A 13,205-nucleotide genomic window follows, 5' to 3' on the forward strand; every position below is an offset into this window, starting at 1 on the left:
CGTACAGAGGGGTGCAACAGCGTCAGAGCACGATACAGGTGCTGACGGGTGGTGTACAACTCGTGGCGAAGAGCTCGGTTATCTCTATCCAGCCCATCAGCATGCAGAACCAGGTTCTGATGGTAGAAGGGCTCTCGGGTGACAGTGGAGTAGGCAGCAGTGTAGTATCCCTCCGCACCAACATCGGATGCGATAGCAATGTGCTTGAAGGGGGAGGTATCCAACTCCTGATACTCTCCACGAAGACGTGTCAGAGCAGCATAAGCAGCATCGTGGACCGCCATATCGATAGTCACTCCAACTCCATGAGCAGTGTGCAGCACGGTAGTGGAGTCATACTCCCGAGAGTAGAGGTGGACGATGGCACGGTACTGCTCCTGGTTGAAGTCCTGATACTCCTCATAGACGGTGTACTCAGGGTGCCAGCGATAACCCAGATAGGTCATCACCTCAACCAACACAGCAGGTGATCCTGAGGCACCAATGGCCGTCGTGTGGCGCACGACCTGCCTCGTGGGTTCCATCTGAAAACAAAGATGTTTTCACAGGAGTCAAATGACAATGTGGATAATGTTCAAATACTACTCTAAAGAATAACTAAGGCTTATCCAACTTTGGGGTGAACGTGGTCACGGGATCCTAGTGTTAGAGTTAGTAAAATCGTTTAACCCGAGTAGGAGAGAGTTCAGTGTCCCAGAGTAAGGATCGAGGAGTAAAAGAGCCTAATACCACCCAGATGGCGATGTGGGCCCGTAAGGCACATAGACATGTTAGTAAAAGTTTTTGTAATGTCTAGACTCAACTTCGGCCAAGGAGCGTGGAAGGGGGATTCCTACAGGCAGTCGGCTCTAATACCAACTTGTGACGCCCCCGATTTAATCGTACACTAATCATACACGCAAACGTGTACGATCAAGATCAGGGACTCACGGGAAGTTATCACAACACAACTCTACAAATAAAATAAGTCATACAAGCATCATATTACAAGCCAGGGGCCTCGAGGGCTCGAATACAAGAGCTCGATCATAGACGAGTCAGCAGAAACAACAATATCTGAGTACAGACATAAGTTAAACAAGTTTCCATAAGATGGCTAGCACAAACTGGGATACAGATCGAAAGAGGCGCAAGCCTCCTGCCTGGGATCCTCCTAACTACTCCTGGTCGTCATCAGCGGGCAGCACATAGTAGTAGGCACCTCCGGTGTAGTAGGAGTCGTCGTCGACGGTGGCGTCTGGCTCCTAGGCTCCAACATCTGGTTGCGACAACCAGGTAGAAGGGATAGAGGGAAAGGAAGGAGAAAGCAACCGTGAGTACTCATCCAAAGTACTCGCAAGCAAGGAGCTACACTACATATGCATGGGTAAATGTGTAAAGGGCCATATCGGTGGACTGAACTGCAGAAAGCCAGAATAAGAGGGGGATAGCTAATCCTGTCGAAGACTACGCTTCTGGCCACCTCCATCTTGCAGCATGTAGAAGAGAGTAGACTGAAGTCCTCCAAGTAGCATCGCATAGCATAACCCTAACCGATGATCCTCCCCTCGTCGCCCTGTGAGAGAGCGATCACCGGTTGTATCTGGCACTTGGAAGGGTGTGTTTTATTAAGTATCCGGTTCTAGTTGTCATAAGGTCAAGGTACAACTCCAAGTCGTCCTATTACCGAAGATCACGGCTATACGAATAGATTAACTTCCCTGCAGGGGTGCACCACATATCCCAACACGCTCGATCCCATTTGGCCGGACAAACTTTCCTGGGTCATGCCCGGCCTCGGAAGATCAACACGTCGCAGCCCTACCTAGGCACAACAGAGAGGTCAGCACGCCGGTCTAAATCCTATGGCGCAGGGGTCTGGGCCCATCGCCCTTTGCACACCTGCACGTTGCGAACGCGGCCGGAAGCAGAACTAGCCCCCTTAATACAAGAGCAGGCTTACGGTCCAATCCGGCGCGCGCCACTCAGTCGCTGACGTCACGAAGGCTTTGGCTGATACCACGACGTCGAGTGCCCATAACTGTCCCCGCGTACATGGTTAGTGCGTATAGGCCAGTAGCCAGACTCAGATCAAATACCAAGATCTCGTTAAACGTGTTAAGTATCTGCGAACGCCAACCAGGGCCAGGCCCACCTCTCTCCTAGGTGGTCTCAACCTGCCCTGTCGCTCCGCCACAAAGTAACAGTCGGGGGCCGTCGGGAACCCAGGCCCACCTCTACCGGGATGGAGCCACCTGCCCCTTCAGCCCCCATCTCCGAACAGTATCATAAGTAATGTAACTATGTAAAGTATATAGTATATGCCCGTGATCACCTCCCGAAGTGATCACGACCCAGTAGTATAGCATGGCAGACGGACAAGAGTGTAGAGCCACTGATGGAACACTAGCATCCTATACTAAGCAGTAGGATAGCAGGTAATGGTAACAACAGTAGTAGCAAGGACAGGCTATGCATCAGGATAGGAATAACGGAAAGTAGCAACATGCTACACTACTCTAATGCAAGCAGTATAAAGAAGAGTAGGCGATATCTGGTGATCAAAGGGGGGGCTTGCCTGGTTGCTCTGGCAAGAGAGAGGGGTCGTCAACACCGTAGTCGTACTGGGTAGCAGCGGCGTCGGTCTCGGTGTCTAGCGAGAGAAGAGGGGGAGAAACAATAAATATTTAAGCAAACAGATGCATAGCGATGCATGACATGACAAGTATCGGTGCTAGGGGTGCCCTATCGCGGTATGAGGTGATACCGGTGAAGGGGGGAAACATCCGGGAAAGTATCCCCGGTGTTTCGCGTTTTCGGACTGATGAAATAGAGGGGTAAAGTTGCGTGTTCGATATGCTAGGGATGCGTGGCGGGCGAACGGGATGCGTATGCGGATTTGTCTCGTCGTTCTGAGCAACTTTCATGTTGAAAATAATTTAATCCGAGTTACGGATTAAAAGATATGATTTTCTAAAGATTTTACTAATTTCTGGAATTTAATTAATTATTTTAAAACAACATTATCCAGAATAGTGCATGCTGACGTCATCATGGCGTCAGCATGACGCCAGCAGTCAACAGGGCATTGACTGGGTCAACTGACGTGTGGGTCCCGCATGTCATTCACTGTTAGTTAATTAATCAAAGTTAATTAGGTGAAACTAGTTAATTAGGCTAATCTAATTAGGATTAATTAAGTTAGTTAATTAATTAATTAATTAATGTTTTTATTTTTTTTAGTTTTTTTTAAATCTCTTTTTTTTATTAAACGTTCTGGGGCTGGGCCCCATGTGTCATTGGCCCTGGGGGCCGTTGCGGGTTAGCGGGCGCTATGGGCGCCTGTGCGAGCGCTCGCCCGCAGGGAGCGGCGGGGCGAGGCTAGAGTTTAGGGCGGCGGGCTTAGCACGGGGGCTGCTGGAGGCGCGCGGCGGCGCAGGCGGGCGAGCAGCGGGGCCGGCGAGGAGGGGGCGGTCGGCGCAGCGAAGCAACAACGGTGGCGGGGGGCGCTGCAGGGCACGCGCGGCGCGGCGCGGCGGTGGCGGTGGCGGCACGGCCCAGGCGACGGCGCGGGCAAGCAGCTGCAGCAGCAGGGGAGGAGGCGCGCGCCGGGGCGAGGCCGTGGGGGGCAGCGGCAGCAGCGCTACGGTCGATGGCAGCGGGCGGGAGTCGCGGTGCGCGGCAGCGTGCGCGTGGAAGACAGGGAAGGAGAGGGGGAAGCTCACAGGGCGGAGTAGGGATGGAGCAACGTGCTCGGTGGAGGTCGGGGAGGTCGACGGGGACGAGTGGCGGAGAGGAGCAGTCCGGTGGGGAAGGGGACGCAGGCCGGCGAGGGAGCTCCGGTCGCCGGCGCGTCTAGGCGGCGACGGGCGCGCGAGGGAGAAGGGCGAGGGGATCGGGATTCCCCGATCCAGGTCCAGCGGGGGGGGGGGGGGAGGAGTGGTGCGAGTGGGGGGTGGGGTAAGTTAGGGTTTGGGTTCGTGGGGGGATAAGGGCGCGGCGGGGTGGGCCGGCCGAATCGGCTGTGGCCTGATGGGCCGAAGCCCAAGGGGCCGGGGGGCTTTCTCCTCTTTCTTTTTTTTCTGTTTGTTTTTCCCCTTTTGCATTTTCTTTCTTTTATTTATTTTCTCTCTGTTTTATTTCACTTTAAGTCATTTAGGCATTTTATAAAAATGTGTTTTCTTTACGATAATTACCCTTGCAATATTAGTCACACACCGAACATTTTTGTTTAATATTTTGAAAACTTTTGTCGTTTGACTTATTTAGAATTTAAATTTGAAACGGTTTCGAATCATTGCGAGGTTAGCAACAGTAACCGAGGTGTCATGGCATGATTAGCGTGGGATTACTGTAGCATGATCATTCGGGCGTTACAGGAGGCGCCCCCCTTTCTACCAGCGGCCTCCGCCTAGACCGAGGCCATCCCGCTTCAAAGAGCTCCTGTTCAAGAAAGCCTGGGGCAAGTGTTTTAGGTGCTTGGAGCCAAATCATCGCATCGTGGGCTGCACAAACCGAGAGAGGTGCCTTCTCTGTGGTGAGGTTGGGCATCGGGCGAGGTGGTGTGGTGCTGCGGGGAAGAAGCCGGTGGAGCGGAGGGAAGGAAGTGCTGCTCCAACGGTCATTTTGCCACCTCCTCCCCCCGACCCGCCGCCAAGTGCTGTAGTCCGCGCGCCGATGGAGGCCCCGGCGAGCGACCCCGAGGCGCGGCGTGGGCTGGTCGTTGCCACGGCGCGGCGCACGGCGGCGCTTGCGGAGGCGCAGAGGAGGCTATCTAGGTGCGCTGTGGTGGCCGTCGTCGTGGGCTCTCCTCTCCCGTTCGAGCTGGTGGACGTCAAGAGGGCGCTGGCTCTCCGCTTCAGGATCCTGGAGGATGCGGTCAAGGTCTCACTGCGAGCACTAGGGGAACTGCTGCTCATCTTCGACGATGCAGTGGTTCAGGACCAAGTTCTTGGCGGTCAAGGTCCGCTGGTGCTCGGGCGGGTCACTTTCATGGTGGCCCCTTGGTCGCGCTTTCGGCGCGCGTCGCCGGCGAAGATGCTGTACAAGGTCAGGGTCTGCCTTGAGGGGGTGCCGGAGCATGCGTGGGACATCGACAGCGTGGAGTCCCTCTTCGATCCATCTATGCTCATTGATGGGATCGATAATGAGGTGAGGAGTGAGGAGGAGACGGGATGTTTCAGATTGTGGGTGTGGATGGACTCGGTGGAGAAGTTGAAGACCAGGGGAGTGCTACAGCTCGAGGAGTCTACAGAGACGGGCTCGCCGGACATGCATTTCCCGGAGCTCAGGATGATGGATGAGGCACCGCCCCGCTGGGGGCAGGTGGGGTTGCTTGCTCATCCGGTTCTCATCCACCTGGATCATGTGGTGGATTTCTCCCGTCCGCCGTCGCCTCGCCCGGACAGTGGTGATAGCTGCAGCAGTGGGATCAGAGGGATACCATCTGATGAGGGCATGGTGGAGGCCTGGCCTGCTCGATGGGGCTATCGGTGGTTCCTAAGCTATGAAGATGGGGACTTCCCCCCGCCCCCACCACGGCAGTCGGCGTATTCACGGTTGCGTTTCCCTGATCGGGGGGGGGGGAACGGTGGAGGTGGAGGTGGAAGGCGCACGTACGACAATGGGGAAGGTCACCGGCAGGCGAGCATCGGAATGGATCAGGCAAGCGGGCGGCAGAATGGTGGCGGTGGCGGGGCGCTTGGAAGGAGAGGCGGCAGTTTCTACCGGCGGCGTGAAGGGGCTGCGGTGGCGCCAGCGGTGCAAGCTCCGCCCCTCATCGACGTGGGCGTGATATGTGCCTCGACGTCGGGGATGGATCCGTTCTCCGGTTCTGATAAGTCCCCGGTGGGGCAGTTGGCGCAGGTGGGGGCAGGGCTGACCGATGGCCATGAGAGGAATGGGGAGGGGGGCGCAGAGGGGCTTCCGGAGCATTTGCCGGCCTCTTCTCGTGAAAGTCTAGGATGCCATGAACTGGCTGGTCTGCTAGTGCAGTCACATGGGGCGGAGAAAAGGGTGATGACAGAGGCGGACACCGTTGAGGAAAGGAGTACGAGGGGCTCCCAGGAATCGAGCGACGTGCATGCCCTTTCTCATGCAAGTCTGCCAACTGTTGCGGTGGTGGACCCAGAGAGGGAGGGGTCAGAGATGGTCATAAGTGCTGTGGATGAACCGCTGGCGGGAGGCGAGGGAGGACCCGCTGAGCTGGAAGATGTCTTTGGGCCGCACCCTCCGCGGGGCCGTCCACAGGAGTTGGGCCTGGTGGATGTTGGGCTGCAGGCGACGGGCGTGGATGCGGGGATGAGTGGGCCACAAGCGGATGGCTCTGTGCGGGCCCAGGAGCCTGTTTTTGCGGCAGAAGATGACCTGCTATCCCACTTCCTCATCTCCTGCACATCCCCGCTCCCCTCTCCTCTGCTCCCAACTCCGTGCAACAGCGCTCTGAAGGAGGCTGCGCCGGTGTCGGGTTTCGCGAAGCAGAGCAGCGGCAGGCTCGCGGCCAAGCCGACGGCAGGGCGGTCAACAATGGACAAGGTCCAGCTGGTGCTGCTGAAGAAGGGTGGCATCCTGCCCGAGGATGCGCCGGCGACTGCCGCTTCGGTGCCCGATCTGGTGAGGTACAAAGATATGTACAAGAAGTCGTTGCCCGATAATTTCATTGCGGCGATCAAGTCCATGCTGGAGGCAGAGGGATCGGGCCAGTTTGGAGGAGGGGGCAGCGGGGGACAGGTCCAGGCTCTCCGTGCCTGAAACCCGGTTGCTGTATCCGTGTTTTTCCGCCTTTTCTTATGTCAGTGCAGCTCCCTGTTTTAGACGTTGGTGTTCTAGGTGTTGTGGGTATGTTTGTGGTCAGTTGTCGTGTGTTCAACCCTCTGGTGTTTGTGGCTGTTAGCTCATCCCTGTTGAGTTGGTGGTTGGCTGCGGTTCAGAGGCTGTTTTTTAGTTTGTTAGAGTGCCCATCTGTTTTATGGATCTTAATGTATTGAGCTGGAATGTGCGTGGGCTTAATAACCCGGCAAAGAGAAGAGCAGTGCAGATTTTCATTGCTAGTCTTAGCTGCAACATTGTTTGCCTGCAAGAGACGAAATTGAGTGATGTGACGAGGGGCCTGGTGGTCGAGACGTTGGGGTCGAGGTTTGGTGACAATTTCTTGGTTCTGCCGGCAAATGGCTCCAGGGGAGGGGTGCTGTTGGCTTGCTCTGATGACTTTGAACTTTCCGTGATGCCTCTTGCTGTTGGGGAGAATTCGGTATCGGGCACGATCAGGTGCAGAGTAGATGGGGTCACCTGGTCAATCTCTGGGGTTTATGGGCCACAATTGGAAGCTGACAAGATTCGGTTCATTGACGAGATAAAAAGAGTGAAGTCCCTTATGCTGCCGCGATGGATGATTCTCGGTGACTTCAACATGATCTGCAAGGCTCGGGATAAGAGCAATAGCAATCTGAACCCGAGGATGATGGGCCGCTTCAGAGCAGCCATTGAGGAGTTGGACCTGTTCGACTTCCCGCTGCTGGGTAGGCGTTTCACCTGGTCTAATGAAAGAGAAAATGTGACGCACACCAAGATTGACAGGGTTATGGTAACGGGTGATTGGGATGCGGCCTTCCCCCACTATCAGTTTTCGCCGGCATCCACCAGTATCTTTGACCATTGCCCGATTGTGCTGAAGAGAATGGGTCGCTCTCACTGCAAATCATTCAGATTCGAGAACCATTGGATACAGCTCCATGACTTCACAGAGGTGGTCTCCACGGCCTGGGCTAAGGAGGTCAAATCCGATGACCCTGTTCGGGTGTTGCATACAAAGCTTTCCAGGACGGCTCGTGCTCTGCGTCTGTGGAACAAGCAGATTACTAGAGGGGCTAACGAGGTGATTTTCTCCCTAGATTTGGCTCAAGAGGAAAGATCTTTATCAACTAGTGAGAGGCAGTTACGTGAGATGCTTAAGGCCAAACTGTTAGGGATTGCGGCTGTTGATAGAGCAAGGTGGTGTTAGAAATCCAGACTGACTGATATCCGCGACAGGGATGCTAGCACGAGGTTTTTTCACCTGAGAGCTTCGGGGAGACGACGTAAGAATCACATCCCGACGCTGATGGGGAGTTCTGGAGAGGTTTATGACCATGATGGGAAGGCCAAGATTCTCTTTCAACGTTTCAGAGGAATTATGGGTGTGCATTGTGAGAGATCAGCGAAGCTGAATTGGGAAGATTGGGCCTGTCTCGTATGGATCTGGGGCATATAGATGGTCCTTTTACTGAACACGAGCTTCTGGCCGTGGTCACAGAGGTTCATGGGGAGAAGGCACCTGGACCAGATGGGTTTACTGGCACTTTCTTCAAGCAATGTTGGGCCATAGTTACGGATGATCTGCTAGCGGCGGTGAACTGTGTCCACTCTCTTCGAGGCCACAACTGGAATTTGTTAAACACTGCCAACCTGGTCTTGCTGCCCAAGCGTGCTGATGCCCAAGATGCTGCGGATTTCAGACCCGTGAGCTTGATGCATAGCGTCCCCAAGCTTGTTAGCAAGATGTTAGCATCGCGGCTGGCCCCGGAGATCCATCACCTTGTCTCAAATAACCAGAGTGCTTTCATTAGAGGTAGAGCAATTCAAGATAATTTCTTGTACGTCAAGAATGTCATTAAGGCGGCTCATGTGGCGAAGACCCCTATGGTTTTTCTCAAGCTGGACGTGGCCAAGGCCTTCGATTCGGTGGGATGGGCATATCTCCTAGAGGTTCTTGAGGCAATGGGTTTTAGCCAGAGGTGGCGTGACATGATTTCCTTGATTCTATCTTCGTCGTCGTCAAGAGTGTTGCTGAATGGATCGCCGGGTTCACCTTTCCTGCATCAGCGCGGTCTTAGACAGGGGGACTCTTTGTCCCCTCTGTTGTTCATCCTCGCCATGGAGCCATTGCAGCGGCTATTCTCACTTGCCACCGAGGAAGGAATCCTATCCCCTCTGAGACCGAGGGTGGCCCGCCTCCGTGCAAGTTTCTATGCTGACGATGCGGCTCTCTTCATTAACCCTTCGGCATCTGACTTTGTGGATGTGAATGCCATCCTCAGGCTCTTCGGTGATGCTTCTGGGCTATCTGCCAACATGGCCAAGACTGTTGCTTACCCAATCTCTTGCTCTGGAGTGGACTTTGCGCCCATGTTGGCTGATTTTGGAGGGGTTATGGGTGTTTTTCCGTGTCAATACCTGGGCCTCCCTCTCGGTGTGAGGAGGCCACGGAGAGTTGAGCTGCAGCCAGTGCTTGACAAAATCGCTGGGAAGCTGTCTCCGAGAAGGGGGCGTTTGATGAACATGAAGGGAAGATTGGTTTACATCAACTCTGTGGTCACGGCCTCTGCTACCTTCTTCCTAACGGCTTTTCAACCGGACAAATGGTTCATAAAGCGGGTTGATAAGATGAGAAGAAATTTCCTTTGGGAATGTGAGGAGGGGACTGCTGGTGGCAAAAGTCTTGTCAATTGGGCGCAAGTTTGCTCCCCCAAGAAATATGGTGGTTTAGGAGTGAAGAATATTGAATATTTCAGCCGGGCTCTGCGGCTGAGGTGGGAGTGGTTTCGATGGGATGAGGTGGACAGGCCGTGGAAGGGCACCCCGACGCCGTGCGACAGCTTTGACAAGCAGCTCTTCTCGAGCTGTACCACAATTCAGTTGGGTGATGGCTCTCTTGCTTCCTTCTGGATGGACAGATGGCTGAATGGGGTTGCACCTGCTGTTCTTGCTCTGGAGATCTTCAAATTGACCCGCCTCAAAAGGTTATCGATCAAGGAGGCGATGGACAATGGGCGATGGATGAAAGGGTTACAGCGTATGCATACTGATGCCCAGATCGAGCAGTTTGTCAGGCTTTGGGGGGAGGTGCAGAATGTGACGCTGTCCAACAACAGAGATTGCATCAGTTGAGACTTAACTGCAAATGCTGCATACTCTGCTTGCTCTGCTTATGAAAGTCAGTTTGCAGCTAGGATTGCGATGCCGGGTTTGGACCGGGTGTGGAGGTGCAAGATGGAAGGAAAGGTCAAGTTTTATTTGTGGCTGCTCCTGCAAAATAGGAACTGGACCGCAGATCGTCTGCGAGCGAGAGGGTGGTCACATAATTCCATGTGCCGGTTGTGTGATCAGCAGAAGGAAACCACGGAACACCTAACTCTGTCCTGCTGCTATGCAAAGGAGGTTTGGTTCCAGTTCAGCAGAACAAGCAGCACAATGTACAATGCTATTTCGTTGGCACCCTCGATTGGGGAATGGTGGTTCAGGCTGTATTCTGCTACAGGTGAAAAAGAGAAAGTATCTAAGGATATTACTTTGGCCGCGTATATCGCGTGGAATCTGTGGATGGAGCGAAACCGGAGGGTTTTTGACCAGAAGGAGCGGACGGCCATCTCTCTGGCTGTTTTCATTAAGGAGGAGGTTAATTTATTCTGGGAGGCAACTAAGAGGACCACTGTAGTATAGATGTGAGATTTCCCGTGATGTGGTGTTTTTCATGTTGTTCTGAGTGCGTGGGTATGGTGTCTGAGCTAGGCTCTAGTGGTTTTGTAATGACCTCTCTTTCTTTTATAATGCAAAGGCAGAGCTCCTGCTGTTCGCGTCAAATTTTTTTATTTTCCTCAAATACCCAGGTCATTTCAGATTAATCAGTCACATTAACCATAAAAGGACTTGAAATGGTGCGTAGTTGTAATGACAAAGTACGTTTTACGTAGTACTAGATTTTTTCAAAGATGGGTCCTTCATCACCATGTCTTTCTACGAACCTCCTAATCCGAGAGCCCCCATGGCGCATGACGACCTTTGAGTGGATTGAGTCTACTCGAACCCTGCTTTTTTTATCCCGCAAAGAAAAGAACCCTGCTTTTTTTAGAAAAGAAAAGGCTATCACATTTCCGAACGGAAAATGTTCTCTGATCATGCGCGACAAACAAAATCGAAAATTACGTACCACCGAGGTTCACACACTAGCACAAGTTGAACTTAGAGCATTTCCACTCGCCCCCTCAACAGCCCTCAGGTCCCTTTTTTATCGCTGGCTCAAAAAACCTGGCCCAGTCACGTCTTAAAAGCCCAAATTTCTTCGGTTAGGACGGAAATTGGTGTCGACAGACCCAGGCCGAACCCAGCGCGCTGGGGTCGATCGGGGGCGCCGAGAAAAAAAAACGCACCAAAATTTCCCGCGCCGGACTCCTACCCCGTGGGCCCACCGAGTCAGCGACTGCATCGTCGTCCTCGTCTCATCGCCTCGGCTCCCGCGTGAATCAATGCCAAGGCTGCTGTCGGTTAGCCTTCCATTGATCAAGGGCGACGCAGTAAAGGCGAGCCACTGCGCGTCCCGCCCCTTCCCACCACGTGTCCACACTGTTGCCGCCCCCTCGCCGCTATAAAAGCCGCCTCGTCGCCGTTGACCGCACACTCGCCTCCACAACCCTCTCTCTCTCGCCATCGACCACCTTCTTTCCCTCGCCGCCCTTGTTCTCGCCCTCTCTCCTCACTCCAGACATATGGCCGTGAGATTCCCCGGTGACGGAGCGACGGCCAACGGCTTCGGCCGCCACCATCTGCACGAGTGGGAGGCGCGCCTTCTCTACGAGGCCAACTACCCGGCACCGCCTGGCATGTGTGTGCGGTGTGCCGGGCTCTTGGAGGCTCCGCGCTGGAGGCGTCCCCGTGCCCCCACCGCCGTCGGACGCTGAATGTCGCAACGAGAACGCGTGGATCCGAGCGGCTTTGCCGGAGGAAGCGCGACAGCAGCCGAAGTACGCCCCGACAACCACACTCCGTGGACGTCGTACTTCCAACGCCGCCACGCCGACCAGCTCGCGTCCACCAATGGCGTGCTGGCACCAAGGGGGCCCCACAACTCTGACAACCGCCATCAGTGGTGGGGCGTCCCCGGGCGCACGCTCCACGCTGTTCTTGAGCACATCAAGGGCGGCAACTCACCGTCGTTGGAGTACCCGATGCCGTCGTTCTCGCGTCGGAGCGGCAGCTCGTGGCTGCCGAGGCGCATGGCAGGGGCGTCCTTCTCTTCCTCTAGCTCCCACTCCTTAGGCACGACGCCACTCGCCATTGTCAAGCCCGAGTCCCAGGAGACGTCGGAGCGCCGGCGCGGCTGTGGCGGCAGCCTCGTCATAAACGAGGGACGCCGCCAACCTTCACCTCCCTGCGGCCATCTTTGCCTAGTCAGGCCGAAGAAGGAGCCGGCGACGCTGCCCGTGGTCGTCAAGCAGGAGCACGTCGAGATGGCCGCCGACCTCGAAACCGGTGGGGGATGACTACGTGCGGGAGGAGATGGAGCGCCAACGTCGCGCTATGGAGGAGATCGCTATGCGGCGCCGTGGCCGCGACGAGGGTGACTTCATCGTCCTCGACGACAACGACGAGGAGGCGCCGGCGCCGAGCAACTCCGTCCGCAGCGGCGACCCAGGACAAGGCTGCAGCAAGGACGGCGGCGTGCAGGATGATGGCGGCGACGACGACGACGGCGACGGTGGCGGCGACTACATCGCCTTCTACAAGCTCCTCGGCATGTAGTAGGCTCAGGGCGACGGCGACGGCGGCGTAGTTTTTTTTAATTTTTTTTATTACGTCTTTAAATTTGTACAAATATAAATGAAAACTGCCTGAATTTCGTCCAAATTTGTGTCATTTTCTTTAAAATTTAGCCGAATTTGCATTTGAAAAAACGGCGTCCGGGGCCAACCTGGGGCGGCGGTTGGGAACCCGAGTGCTTCGACGGTGAAAATAATGCCGGTTAGCCCTCAGGAGGCGCTATTTTAGTTCTTGGGGCGCCGAACAACTGGAGATACTCTTAACAATCCACAATCACTCTACTACCAGAACTCAGGATAGAAATGCAAGCAGAAATGTTGATTGATTACTCCTGCAATATTGTTTTTTTTTCAGAATTCTTGTTTTTTGAGGTTCCCTTTCAGAATTGTTTCAGAATTCATGAACTACCGAAATTCAGAACAAATCATCAAGCTAGATGGTCCTCTCTGCAAGCATTGAGCTAGTTCACTTATGTACCCAGCAATGTTCATTCAATATATGAACGAAAACGACTCAGAATTTGAGTATACATGAGCTTCAGAAAACAGCAGGAAAGCATGCACGTCCACAAATTACGTATCGGTAATCACTGCACTACGATCCATTTGGTAGTTTGCTATGTACATATCAGCAGGCGATTACTTCTTAATCCATCC

General features: G+C 54.3%; 1 protein-coding gene across 1 annotated transcript; it reads left to right on the forward strand.

Annotated features, from left to right (window-relative positions):
* Positions 1 to 9,972: 9,972 nt before the first annotated feature.
* Positions 9,973 to 10,455, forward strand: LOC147971294 (uncharacterized). Its single transcript, XM_087523906.1, has one exon. It carries the CDS (start codon positions 9,973 to 9,975, stop codon positions 10,453 to 10,455), a length of 483 nt encoding a protein of 160 aa, XP_087380032.1.
* Positions 10,456 to 13,205: the final 2,750 nt, after the last annotated feature.

Source organism: Triticum urartu, chromosome 5A, assembly GCF_056163025.1.
Source record: "Triticum urartu cultivar PI428250 chromosome 5A, HENAU_Tu73, whole genome shotgun sequence".
NCBI lineage: Eukaryota > Viridiplantae > Streptophyta > Magnoliopsida > Poales > Poaceae > Triticum > Triticum urartu.